The 14,729-nt window shown below is 40.1% G+C and overlaps 1 protein-coding gene across 9 annotated transcripts in view; it reads right to left on the reverse strand.

Moving 5' to 3' along the window:
- SUMF1 (sulfatase modifying factor 1) overlaps positions 1–14,729 on the reverse strand; it is a 140,781-nt gene that overhangs the window by 25,734 nt on the left and 100,318 nt on the right. For 5 of the 9 annotated variants that reach the window (XM_059940224.1, XM_059940219.1, XM_059940223.1 and 2 more), the window contains one exon: positions 13,149–13,208. In XM_059940224.1, coding sequence (XP_059796207.1) covers positions 13,149–13,208 — 60 coding nt within the window. Of the gene's footprint in view, positions 1–2,808; positions 3,914–4,563; positions 4,623–13,148; positions 13,209–14,729 lie in introns of those variants that run through there. The other 4 variants (XM_059940218.1, XM_059940217.1, XM_059940225.1 and 1 more) reach the window with 2 other exon arrangements.

A 14,729-nucleotide genomic window follows, 5' to 3' on the forward strand; every position in this document is an offset into this window, starting at 1 on the left:
GAACCATGTAAAGTCTGATGCCTCTGAGTAATCTGATGTTTTCTAAGAAGGAAAGGTCACTCTTGCTCACCACAACCATCACTCCCCATCACCTACCCCCTTCTACTCATGTTTACAGGCTTAAAAAACAAAAGATGCCCTGGTGGCACAGTGGTTGAGAATCTGCCTGCCAATGCAGGGGACACGGGTTCGAGCCCTGGTCTGGGAAGATCCCACATGCCACGGAGCAACCGGTCCCGTGAGCCACAACTACTGAGCCTGCGTGTCTGGAGCCTGTGCTCCGCAACAAGAGAGGCCGCGATATTGAGAGGCCCGCGCACTGCGATGAAGAGTGGCCCCCGCTTGCCCCAACTAGAGGAAGCCCACGCACAGAAACGAAGACCCAACACAGCGAAAAATAAATAATAAAAATAAATAATAAATAAATTAAAAAAAAAAAAAAAGATGACTTGCTCCCTACTCAGACCCTCATGTACACCCCTGAATACATATTAAGATTGCCCAAGATTCAGGACCAAAGCAGATTTGAGAACAAACCTTAAATTTCCTCCACTCTTCAATGGGACAAAAAAATGAATTAGAAGCACACACCCAATATATGAATTCCTGAAAAAACAAACAAAACCAACAAACAAACAAAACACAGATTTTCCTATACTGGTACTGGCACATCAGCCAAGTAGTCTGTCCTGTTACGACGAATATTTCTTTAATGCAGAAATAGCTCATAAGTGATTTGTAAACAGAGATTGGAAGATGGTCGAATGTGAAAGTCATGTTGGGGTGTATGTTATTTGAAATGTGTTTTGAAACCATCACGGGTAAACTTTCTTGAAAGTTAATAGAAAACTTTAGCAATATATGAAGACCTCCAAAAAACTTTTTTTAATCCTACGGAAGTACAAGTAGTGGTTTATTTAGTGGCTTCAAAATTGCTAAAATTTGCCCTATGTTAAATAAACTCTCTGAAAATCTGTGAGTTCAAATAAAGATACTACAAAAACATTGCCCCCCTAACCTTAAAAAGACTGACGCAGAAGTCTAAACCCCAATCAGATCTTTATTTTTGATGGAGGTGGTCTCCATTAAAAGCAAATGCCATTAAAAACTTACATCTTGGGCTTCCCTGGTGGCGCAGCGGTTGAGAATCTGCCTGCCAATGCAGGGGACACGGGTTTGAGCCCTGGTCTGGGAAGATCCCACATGCCGTGGAGCAACTGGGCCCGTGAGCCACAATTACTGAGCCTGCGCGTCTGGAGCCTCTGCTCCGCAACAAGAGAGGCCGCGATAGTGAGAGGCCCACGCACCACGATGAAGAGTGGCCCCCGCTTGCCGCAACTAGAGAAAGCCCTCGCACAGAAACGAAGACCCCACACAGCCAAAAGTAAATAAATTAAAAAAAAAAAAAAAAAAAAAGAACAGCAACCTGGATTCAAGGTGTCGTGAGTCCTTGCAGACAATTTAAAAAAAAACAAAAAACTTACATCTTAGAGAAGAAAGACGGAGGAGCCCCCGGGCTTAAGGCTGCAAAGGACTGACTGGCTGTGCTGCTGCCACTGCAGATTTATCTGAGCCGCTGATTTTACTGGGATAGGTGTTATTTTTGTTAGCGCTCCAGCGGCAAAGTTCCTTAACATGTGAGTGGTCTGCCCCTACCTCTGTTTTTCCTCATGCTCCCTGTTTTTTCCACACGATTTTGCAGAAGGTGAGGTTTTTCAGAAATGCGTATACGGCATTAAAGCTGCAGTTAGTACAACTACGATCCTGTCGGTCTGTTCGTAAGTCAACACACAATTTGTATAAAGCGCAGTGGCCACAGCTGTCTGTAGTCTGGCACGCTCTGTAGTCAGTAACCTAGAAATGTGGTTCTTAAACGAAGGCCTTGTTAGGATTTCACTATAAATGCTTTCTAACATTATGCTGCTGCTAAAAATGCAATTCTAAAGACTAAGCCAAAACACACCCCAAAATATTTATGCTATATAACATTAATTACCAAGAAAAGAATCCAAAATACACACACTAAAAGTATAACCATGTGAAAAATGTAAGTAAGTGGGAGGTAACAAGTAAAAACAAAAACTGTGCTTGGGTAGTGGTGACTTTAAGAATAAAATACCTTATTTCCTCCATTAGCCTTTTCAATGAAGCAAATGCTTTTTTGTTTGTTTGTTTTGCCCAAATTAATCATCAACTGATGAAAGCGTGTAAAGAAACATTTTATATCCACAAAGTGACAGACTAACAAATGTGGCCAAACACCCCAGCAACACAACTGTTTCTCACGATAATTGTTTTAACATTAGGAGGCTAGGTGCAAAAGTAGCAATCAAGAGTTGGCTGAACACTTAAGAATATTATGTGACTTAGTTTTTGAACAACCAACATAAAGACAAGCCTCTCCTTTCAAATGACATGCTAGAAACAAATATGGGGTCTTCAAGGACTGGGGAATCAGGGTGGGATCCTGATGATAGGGACCTCTGGTTGGAAGCCATCACTCTAAGTCAAGGTGCTTTCCTGGCATGTGAAGCAGCTGTTGGGTTTCACAGGCAGGAGGCACCGCCCTTGACCTTGTCTCATCTACTGAGGCATGAAGAAGCACGGTCATAGTTAGGTTCCTGGCAGAACAGCCTTGCTTTTTGGAATAAAAATTCCCACAAACTGCTCAAATATCCAAGTTATCAAGTAGCTAAACAACATGAAAGTTTTCTAGCAAACAAAACGCATACATATCACAAAGTCATTTCTTTAAAAGAAAACATAACAGAGGGAAAGAGAAAAGGAAACAATGAGAGTGAAGCCTGATTTAGCAGATACCACTTTATTCGACACAGTGCATGATCTGAAGCATCTGACACTCCACAGCCAACAAGATTTCCTACTTCCCTATTACAAAATACTGGATACCCTGAATACAGTTCATTCAAGGTTCTTGTTTTTTTTCTCCTACATTTAGAATTAAACAGGTTTCTCCATGTAGCAAACATTTCACATTCACCAAAGGCTTTGGGGAGAGGGGGAAATAGGGCTTGTAACTGCCCCCCTGAACCAAAGGCACTTAATGTTAAAATATAAAGCACAGTAAAGTCACCTCACAGACATCCCTGCGTGTTCAGATTGCTGAACTTGAGCGCACCATCACTGGCCCAAGTGGGATTCATTATAACAATGTAAAAGACACTGATTTCCTTGAAAAAACAAAGTGCCGTATGAATATAAAGACCCATTACCGCCACCCCCCCCATTCTTTTCTGAAAATAATATATAAGAGAACAATTATTTTACATGATTAGTATTACCCAAGGTTCACACATGGGAAAAAACAGCTAAAAAATAACCTGCCATAAACTCTCACTATGAAATCACAATAGAATCTGATATATTCAGACAATTTGTGAGTTGGGAGACAGCCTCAGAGATCATGTTGTGCATCCCCTCACTGGACAGATGAGGTCACTGAGGCCCAGGAAGGTCAAGTGTGGGACCCTGGGGTCTAACCCCAGGGGCAGAGCCTGGGTAGAACGCAGACCTCCTGAGGCCTAGCTCAGGGTGCCCTCCACCGCCTTCCTCTTTAAAAGACTCTCAAAGGTAAAACATGAAATACACCACACAATAAAGCACACTTGCTGATGCAGGTCAGTTATTTGGTCTCGCCATACAGTTCCTTTGGCCATCGGGCAGGTATGTAAGCCACCTCGGGGTGGGAATTCTTCACACGACATTGTTCAGCCTTCTGAGGGAAGCCGTGTGCAGGTTAGACACGACTTCTTCTCCGATTCGGGAAGGCTCTTCGTGGCTCTTAGCCTGTGGTGGGCAGGTGGTCGGCTGCACAGCGGAATCCCAGATTCGAAGCGGAGCTGTCAGGTGTGTTCTGGCTTCGAGCGGCACAGCGATACCTGTAGCAGTAGGACTTTGCAGAGAGAACCAGACACATGAGTGCTCTTGGACTCTGGGCTGAAGGCTCTCAACTGTCAGACTGATGTTGTACCCAAGTACCAACTGTAGAGAGTTATGCCTACCTGCAGACAGTGCCTGCCCTACAGGCACCCGCCTCCTGCACATTCAGAGCTCATCACATTCTCCAGTGTTATGCTATAAACGTGACTAGATATAGTACAAAGATGTTGGTGTCAGCATTACTTAGAACAGTTAAAAAAAAATGTAACAACCAATGGTTACATAAGTTATGGCGCATCCGTAATTTAGACTAGTAAGCAGCCATTAAAAGGCATGTTTTCATGTAACATTTAATGACATAGGAATTTCTCAGGATACAATCTTAAATGAAAAAGTCAGAATACAAAACTGTATATGCACTATGATCTCAATCCACGTATGCCAAAGAACAGCAGACTGGAAGATTCAAACTGCACCACAATCCGAACAGTAGTTATCCTCAGGCAGTGGAGTTTCAAATTTCCGATGATAACTATGTATTACTTTTATAATTCAAAAAAGTTATTTGTACATTTAGAATAGCATTTGACAGGAAACCAAGTAATAAAGCTAAATGGCAATTGAGAAACTATTAATTACGAGCAACATTAAGATATTATTTACCATCCAGCAGGTTGGCAAAGATTGAACAGCAAGCCCAGGAACATCAAGAGTAGGAAAGGCTGTGGAAAACATTTTTTCTTAATACATTGCTTTTGGAGTTTAAATCATAGTAATTCATAAAGCTATGTATCTTTGTGTGGGTACTGCTTTATTTTATAAGAGCAGAGTATGGTATATACATATGCACAAACACACAGACATCAAGCTCTCCAGGCATGGTGCTAGCGCCTTCATCACTTACTTGATTTGATCATAATGGCCAGAGGAATTAAATGAGTTACCCTAGATGACACAGTTGTTAAAAGAAGTAGAATTCGAACCCAGGTCTAACTGTGGTGTGCTTGCCTGCCTAGCCAGAGTCGATACTCGTAGATGGAAAGGCATCACAACTCACGATTCTGTCCCACCCCTGTTATAGCCCCCTGCATGTACACATGTACTTCCACAGATAAGAAAGCCTAACACATATCCCTGGTCACCTACTAGATATTCAGTGAATTACCACAGATGACTTGATTCAAACACTTCAAAAGCTTCCACATTCCAAAAATAACCATGCATGGAACTCTTATGTCCTAAGATTATTCTTTGATCAAAAATAACAGAGAATGAAAATAAACTAGTTACCCTGTGTACCAAGAGCATCAACTCTGAGTGGGCCCTGGGAAACTCAAGTCCCTGCCGCTGGTTAAGGAAACTGCACAAAGAATCATGTAGAGTAACTCTGGAACTCATGAAGGAGAGAGAATTTGTGGAGGGGCAAAATAGGTCAGCATGAAAGAGGTTTTTTGTTTTTTCCTTAATTCTTATTATTCTCCTTTCTCTCACAAAAGTTGAATGTTTCTAATCTTCATAAAAATTATCTCTAGAGCTGACAAAGGAATTCTCTGGAGCACTTCCACCATGAAAAAGAAAAAAAAAAAAAAAGACATGGTGCTCTGTCTTTTATAGATAGCAAAACAATAGCAACCAATTTTCTCATTTTCCCTGTGGCCAGTGAAGACTGTAACACTATTACCAATATTCAGGCAGGCAGAGGGAAAATGAATTAAAAAATATGCCTGAAATAATGAAAGAAGTGATGGCACCTGCTACTACCTGTGATTGGGATGCAATGGAAGCTCTCAAAGGACTAGAGGTGACCATGCAGGAAGACACAGCAGAAGCTTTGTTCCATGTAGGGCCTACTCACTGGGCTGCTGTGAAGCAAAGTGCTTTGGTATTTCTAGAATCAAGCTCCTGTGGATAATGCAGGGCCCCATGCTCTCAGTATGTGTAGTGAATTTCACATTGGAGCAAGAATCGAGTTCAGGGCGGGGGGGCAGTCAGACAGGGACGTTCTTGTTCCATAACTGTACCACACATGACAAAAAACAATCAAGCGTTTCCTGATCGCCTTCTGTGCACACTGTCCCGCTGGAGATCACAGGCTAGTTGAGGAAACAATGTTACACATCAAAAAGCTACAAAACAAGCTAGGATTAAAAGATTCTGAGGCTACTATTAACTCAGGGGAGGAAATGGTCACTAAATGTCTAATTTTTTAAGAAAGACCTTTGAAGGCAGAACTTGGCCAGAGCTGGATTTATGTGATTATGGCAGTGGTCTTCTGGCTTGAGTATACAGAAGTATAGCCTGGAGAACTCATGTAAATACCTATTCCTAGGCCACAAACCCAGAGATCCTGATTCAGTAAGTCTGGTGTGGGGTCCAAGAATCTGCATTTCTAACCAGCTTACAGGTGCTGCTAATGCTATGGGCCCATGGACCACAAACTGAGTAGCACCGATTTACAGGACTTAGGAACGAGGAAAGAAGGTATGTTAAGTGGAGAAAACAATGACATCAGAGGCATGAAAATGGAAAAATTCAGGCAAGTGAAGAGGATAGCAAGGCCACAGCCTGAGAGTGTCAGAGCATGGTTTATTTATTCATTAAATATTTGAGAGTTTACAACATGCTAGATGTTATTCTGGACACGAGGGAAGCAATGCGGAACAAAACAATGTACCCGTTATCGGGAAGCTTACATTCAACAAGGAGTTAAGTAGTCAGACAATAAATAAACGGATAAATTCAAGACTGCTTCTGGCAGTGGTCAGCTTGGAAGACAGTTAAATAGGGAGAGAGGACTAGGCGTGACTAGGTGCTACTTAGATAAGGTGGCCTGGGAAGGCTCCTCTGAGGAGGCGCTGCGAAAGCCGAGCTGCCCAAAGATTTAGAGAATGAGAATTCCAGGCAAAAGCAATGACTGGTACAGAGAGGATAAATGACAAAAAGCGGAAACGTGGGTGGAAAAATAGGATGGAGTCACATTAAAGGTGGTCTTCTTGGCAGAAAGAGGTTGGGCTTGACACGAGTGGAAATTGTGACAAACATTTTGCTAATTTACTCACCTGAAAAGGCAAAATCCAAGACTCATTAGCTATTTAACCTTAGGCAAAGCCTTTCTGAATCTGCTCCCTCTTCCGATTAAATGGGGCTATTAATGGAATGATGTCAAAATGCTTCATCTTATCTTTACATGAAAAAGCAAAGCAGTAGACATGTGGCGATTATTCTAAGTGTTACTTTATAATGAACACAACACTCTTAATTAAAGGAACTCACTTTGCCTGTCTTATCTGACCTCCCTGGGTTAACCTACTTCCTTACTAAAACAAAAGCAGCTTCTCTGCAGGACTTAGTGGTCTTGTGTTTGGAAGATGATTCCTTGCCAGCATCTGAATATGGTTACGCATTTGCTACAAAAATAGGAAAATTATTTGTTATATAAATGGAAAAGGTGAAGGGGTATCTCTGGTGACAAGGCATAGGACTGAGATCTTTATTGGATGGCATAGTTCAATATGCAACTTATCTCTCAAATTATATAACAAACTGTTTTAAAATTCGGTTTTCATATGCCACAAAATGCAGGCTGTAGCAACTGTGACGAATTGTGCCTGCCTGGAACACTATGATCAGAAAAGAGATCCATGATGTATAAGAGATTCTTGACCATAGCCATATTGGAAGACCCTGGTACATACAGCATAATTCCATTTTGGGGAGAAAAAATAAAAGTGCACCAAAAAGTTTGGTAGAATACTATTAATAGTTTTCTTCAGAAAGCAGGGTGAATGATTTTTTTCATTTGTATGTTTATTATTTATTTTCTAATTTTTATGCAATGAAAATGTTTTGCTTACATAACAAAAAAGCTTAAAATCAGTGACAACAGAAAGAGCTAGTCCTTTTTTGGATCATAGCAGTACCTAAAATCTTCCATTAACCTAAACGATGAAGAACTAAACCCTAAAAAGCAAGTCTCACTACAAGTTAGTGTCCTGAAAGGTCAGGACCATCACATGAGAAAACAGTCAATTCACATTATCATTCCACTGCAAATACACTCATTCACTCAGCAAACATTTATTAATAAGTAGTTCATTTTAAATTCCAGTAATGGGCAGCTAATGAAATACGTAATTAAAGAGGAAAATGGCCTGATTTCATATGTCCTCATTGCTCTTTCTTTTTTTTCCAACTCTACTTTTAGCACCAAAAATGGTTGTTAATGATGTTAGGTCTTTGAGTGGTTGAAATATGGGTCATTTTATTAATTAAGAACAGAGGTAGTAGTGAGGACCTGTTTTAGCCCCACTTCATCAAAATGGCTAATTACTTTGTGAAATTGACCTCGATATCTGCACTAAGAATATGATCCTGGATTCAAGAACAATTCATTTAAGATAATGGCTTACCAGCCTTGGGGCTCTGAAGTCAAGTGGGACGGCAATATGGTTTTTATGAGAGGAAGACTTTTAGGGATAAAGAACAGTTTTAAGGTAATTGTAGCTCATTATGAACAAAATGATTATAGAAAAATGACACAGCAGAACTCAGGTCTCTCAATTTCCCATCCATTGCTCTTGCCACTGACACTTGGACAACTCCTTTTGCTAGTAATCTTGGTGTAAAATGGTGGGGTTGAGGGGGTAGGGGAGCTAGGATTTCGTCAATGTTGTAGGTTGGGCTAAAGATCCCACAGAGATGAATCTAACAACTTCAAGAAAGACTAGTATTTCTTGAGTACTTACTATGTGAACTGTTCTAAGAACTTCACATGTATTAAGTGACTTAATCCTCTCAATAATCCTGAGGTACGCATTATAAGCATGTGCATCGTATACACAAGGAAAAAACTGAGGCACAGGTATGGTAATCGTGTGCCTTAGGTCACATGGTTTGTAACTGTGAATCCAGGATTACAGTCTTTTCAGTCCCATTCCAGAATCTGTGCTCTTAACACCATGTTGACTCATAGTTGTTCCTTCTGTGCCTCGTCTCCTTACTGAAGCTATACTTTGGATGGACTTTCAAAAAGTCAAAAATAATAATCAGAGCTTACTTTAGACATGCAAACTGGCCCTGGGCCACGATCAAAAGTAAGTCACCTTCTAAGCAAGGTGATTTTTTTTTCAAAATAAATTACATTATTCTTTTCTCTTTTTATTTTCTTTCTTTTACTGATTTTCACCTGTGCCATAATAATCATTTCCAGGATTCTGCCTAACTAGTTAGCAGTTCATTAGTTGGTTTTTATTCAAAAGAGAAAATGAGGGAAAAAAATCTTATTATAATAAAGATGATGATTAAGAATGATGGTGTTGGACTTCCCTGGTGGTGCAGTGGCTAAGAATCTGCCTGCCAATGCAAGGGACACGGGTTCGAGCCCTGGTCTGGGAAGATCCCACATGCCGCGGAGCACCTAAGCCCGTGTGCCACAACTACTGAGCCCACGTGCCACAACTACTGGAGCCCGCATGCCTAGAGCCTGTACTCCGCAGCAAGAGAAGCCACCGCAATGAGAAGCCCCCGCAACGCAACTAAGAGTAGCCCCCGCTCCCCACAACTAGAGAAAGCCCACGTGCAGCAACAAAGACCCAATGCAGCCAAATAAAATAAATAAATTTATTAAAAAAAAAAAAAGAATGATGGTGTTAGCAGCAACTAACTTACGGACACTTTACCATGAGCTAGGCACTGTACCAAGTGCTTATTTACTTTGGTGCATTTATTCCTCATAAGAACCTTACAATAGGTGCAATTACGATGTACGTTTTACAAATGTGAAAACTGAGGCTTAGAAAGGTTAAGTAATTTGCCTAATGTTACAGGCAAAGACTAGCAAAGAACAGTTACAGAACTCCAACCCAGATCTAATTCTAGAGTCCACATCTTAATATACTTAGTGGCAGTTAAAACTACCACTCTTAATCTAGTGTAAAGAATAAGCACTGAAAGTAATTCACAGCCAATACTGTGCTGTTTTCTTGACTACACCAAAATAACCAGACTGAAGTTAAAAACCTACATCATCTACAATTAACTTGACCAAAGATCCTAGAGCTGCCATTTCTCTCTGGAAAACCTTGTGGATCCCACTCAGTTTTGTCACTCTGCTATTCTCTTTTCTGGAATACTCTCTCCATCACTCTGAGCCTGACTAAATTAAAGCTTATCCTTCAGGGTGACTAAGAAAAGTTAAAGATGTATAATATAAACTCTAAATCAGCCACAAAATTTTTAAAACAAAGAGTTATAGTTAATAAGCCAAAGGAGAGAAAATGAAGTGATAAAAAAACACTTAATCCAAAAAAAGTTAAGAAAAAAAAAAAGCAATAGGAAAAGAACAGATGAGACAAAGAGAAAAACAAATCTCAAGACAACAAATTTAAACCCAGCCATACCAACAATCACATTAAATGTAAATGGTCTAAACAGCAAGTGAAAAGGCAAAGTTTATGTCAATAAATTCATTAACTCAGATGAAATGGACAAATTCCTTGAAAGACACAAACTCCCAGAGCTTAATCAAGAACAAACAGATAATCTGGATAACCCTGCAGCTATTAACTAAATTAAATGTGTGGTTACAATTCTAGGCCCAAATGGTTTTCCTGGGGAAATTCTATCAGACATTTAAGGGAGAAAAATGCTAATTCAACATTAACTCTTCCCCAAAAAATTCAAGATGAGGGAATATTTCCCAACTCAATCTATGAAGCCAGCAATACACTGATACTAATACCAGACAAGAAAAAAAACAAAAAAAACAAAAAACAAGAGACCAATACCTATCACGAACATATTTTAGCAAACTGCATCCAAAATATATACAAAGGATAATACACCATAGCTAAGTGGATGTATTCCAGGAAGCCAAGGATGGTTTAACATTTGAAAACAGAAAATCAATGACTATAATTCACCATATTAACAGGCTGAAAAAGAAAAACCACATAAACATCTCAATAGCTGCAGAAAAAGCATCTCGCAAAATCCACATCCATTTCTGATAAAAAAAATTCTCAGAAATCCAGGAGTAGAAGGAAACTTGCTCAAGCTGATAAAGGGCATCTTTGAAAACACTATAGCTTATATCATAGCTAATTTTGAAAAGCCCAATGTTTTTCCCCTAAGATCAAAAATTAGGTAAGACTGCCTGTTCTTACCACTCCTATTCAACATATACTGGCGGTTCTAGCCAACACAATACAGCAAGAAAAAGTAATAAAAGATATCCAGATTAAAAAGGAAGAGGTAAAATTGTCTGTACTCACAGATGGTATAACCACTTACGTAGAAAATACAACAGAATCTACAAAAACAACAGGGAGATCAACTTGATGCTTTGTGACGACCTAGAGGGGTGGAATAGGGAGGATGGGAGGGAGGCTCAAGAGGGAGGAGATATGGGGATATATGTATACTTAGAGCTGATTCACTTTGTTGTACAACAGAAACTAACACAACATTGTAAAGTAATTATACTCCAATAAAGATATATATAAAAAAAAAGAGTCTACAAAAACATCACTAATACAGATGAGTTTAACAAGGTTACAGGACACAAGATAAATATACAAAAACCAACTGTACCATGAAAATGTATTTATTAAAAATATATATTACGTTAAAAGATATTTTAAAAGAATAAACTAAGAAGCTTATAAAAATTTAAAACATTTAAAATAAGCAAGAAAAATGAAATGTTAAAGTAGACACATTCATATGCATGGCACTGGAATATTTTGGTGTTCATGCTTAAAATGTTTTTTACAGGATTCATTTTCTCCACTTATCTGTGAGAAAAAAATCTTCTGGTCTTTAATTCTTACAGAGTAAATGGACTCCCAATTAGGAAAAGTGCCATATGTCAGACACATAACTGGTGGTAATTAGGGTTTTGAGATGCTCTCGTGCAAAAAGAGATTCACCTGTTTTTCATGAAAGTCTGGTTCCCCAGCAAGAGGATTCAGATACACCTGCAGCAACAGCTTGAATCAGAGGAAAAGAATCTGGGACTACAGACAGATGGGTATATGAACACCTAAAAGTACTGGGACAACATAGGGCAATGCTTTTAATTTAAAATTAAAATTAGAATTTTAAAGATAAATTTGTCCACATCTTGTTATAAAGGTAGGTGTAAAGCATAAAGTGAACTCAACTCTATGAACTGCCACCTAAATAACTACACTAAAAATTCTAAGAAATGCAGAAGACACACACCCCTACGAACTCACACATATACATAATTTAAATAGGTTCTCTTTAGGCCAGTGGCTCCCCAACTTTGATGTATGTTATGATCACCTTGAGAGCTTTAAAATCCTGATGCCCAGGTCACAATTCAGAAATATCAAGTCAGAATGAGGTGAGTGAGGAAATAGGCATCAGTATATTTTATAGATCCCAGATGATTCTAATGTACAATAAAGTTTGAGAACCATTATTTTAAGGCAAAGTTTGACAATGTCTCCATTATCAAATTAATAACTTAATTTGGAGCCATTACGGTTTTAAGTCTCTAACTGCCTAGACTGACTGAATTACCATAGGAAGCTTCTTTTAATAACAATCTGCAAAATGCCATGTTTGCATAGAGATAGAAAGACAGAAATTGAAGTGCTAGAGATACTAAAAATATATGATTTAAAGAAAAAAAGGGAGAGAAGTGGTATTCGATTTCTGAACTCCTTAAAAAGGTTACTCATGAAACACTGAGTTACTTCTACTCGCCAAGAACAACCAACTCTGACACTGAAATTATAGCCCAAAGAGAAGAATCATTCTCTGAGAGAGATGTTTATTCCACAAAGCACACACTATATACCTAGGACACTTGGGATGTTTCCATTCCAGTACACCACAATCTACCCTCCATTTGTAACTCTCAACTTAATCTCAACAGACAAGCCAGAAATTTACAGGAGTCTCAAATAAATTAAGGGTGTGCTTCCAGATTTACATGCTGGAAACCAGATATACAGCTCACCCTGATTCATGGGACAACAAAGGTCTCTCAAAGGGTCAAGATACAACAGATGGAATATGGTTGACAAGAGATCATTTACAGCCTCTGCTTCTTGCACCACTTTTCCCCATGCCTGTGCACAAACTTTTTTTTTTTCTGGCATTGATGGAGATAGGTATGTATTAACAGAAGTGGATGAGACATCTTGGGGCTAATGTTTACAATGGATCCATAAACCTGCTGTTAGAACACCAAAACAGAGTTTAGTGACTTGACTTACCTTATGGCACATGTAGGATCCACCTTTCTTCACCCGGTCTTTCCCAGAAGGGGGGCCTTTCTGTGGATGAAGAGAAGAGAACTCGTTAGTCCAGAAAGCACAGCTGTCCCTCCCACAGTCAGAGGGTCTATTTTAATCCAACCAGCTCTCACATGGTTGCCTAAAGTCTCCACATGCATTTCTGCCCCTGGGTCTTGCACCTGCACCCATGCACCTTCTTGAACGCCCACCTTTCCAAATCCTACATCTTCTGAGGTCCAGCTCAAGTTCCGACTCTTTGGTGAACTCTTTGTGACTACCTTAAGCAATCCAAACCCCGACAGTGTTTCCTACCTAGATGACTAATAAGCTGCTTCGCAGCACCTCTTACATCACCTTCTCACACTGATGGGCAAATTTATCCTGCATTATAACTGGCCAGCTCAACTAGACTGGCAAGCCTCTTTGAATTATGTTTTTAAAATCCTACTGTGCAACACCTAATAAACCCTTTGCTGACTGAATAAACGGATATGCTTTTTATCTTTAGAAAAATTTTAGGTCAGGTTTACTGAGGTATACTTTATATACAGTAAACTTTTATACTTTTAAAACTTTTAAATGCACACTTCTGATGAGTTTTGACAAGTGTATAGTCATGTAACCACCACCACAATCAAGATATAGAACATAGTTTATCTTTTTCAAAAAGATTTATACAGTGTTTATTATGAACCAAGTAGGGTTCTAAGTATTTTGCAAATATTAACTCATGTAATTTCTGTAACGACTTCTGAGATTAAGCAAGTGCCAGAACGAGGATTCACACCGAGGCAGCCTGGATCCAGAGTTTAGAGACCAGGAGTATAGGAAACTGGGCAAGGCCTAAAAGAAGGCAAGAAGGAGCAGTGGCGGGACTTTGCTGGTGGCTCAGTCGTTAAGAATCCGCCTGCCAATGCAGGGGACACGGGTTCGAGCCCTGGTCCGGGAAGATCACACATGCCGCGGAGCAACTAAGCCTGTGCGCCACAGCTATTGAGCCTGAGCTCTAGAGCCCTTGAGCCACAACTACTGAGCCCATGCGCCGCAACTACTGAAGCCCATGCGCTCTAGGGCCCGCGTGCTACAGCTACTGAGCCTGCATGCTGCAACTACTGAAACCTGTGTGCCTAGAGCCCGTGCTCTGCAACAAGAGAAGCCACCACAATGAGAAGCCCACGCACCGCAACAAAGAGTAGCCCCTGCTCACCGCAACTAGAGGAAGCCCGCACGCGGCAACGAAAACCCAACGCAGTCCCCCTACCCCCAAAAAAAGAAGGAACAGTGGCTACCACTGCAATGCGAACTGGAGCCAGAAAAAGCCAGCCAAGAGGTAAAGACTATTTCTTCTAGGGAGGGCTCTGGATAAATGTGCAATGGAAATGAACACCGTAAAGCTGCCAGGACAAAAGCCTCATCGTCAGGTAAGCCATGCAAAGAGTATTTGAGAGTTACCAATAAATTCCTACGAACCAGAGCCATATCTGGGAAGTCTGAGGGGGATAAGAATTTTTTGCTTTTCCTTTGTTACGCAAGAAGTCAACTAATACAGCTGCCTGTTCT

This window comes from Balaenoptera ricei, chromosome 11, assembly GCF_028023285.1.
Source record: "Balaenoptera ricei isolate mBalRic1 chromosome 11, mBalRic1.hap2, whole genome shotgun sequence".
In the NCBI taxonomy this organism is placed as follows: Eukaryota; Metazoa; Chordata; class Mammalia; order Artiodactyla; family Balaenopteridae; genus Balaenoptera; species Balaenoptera ricei.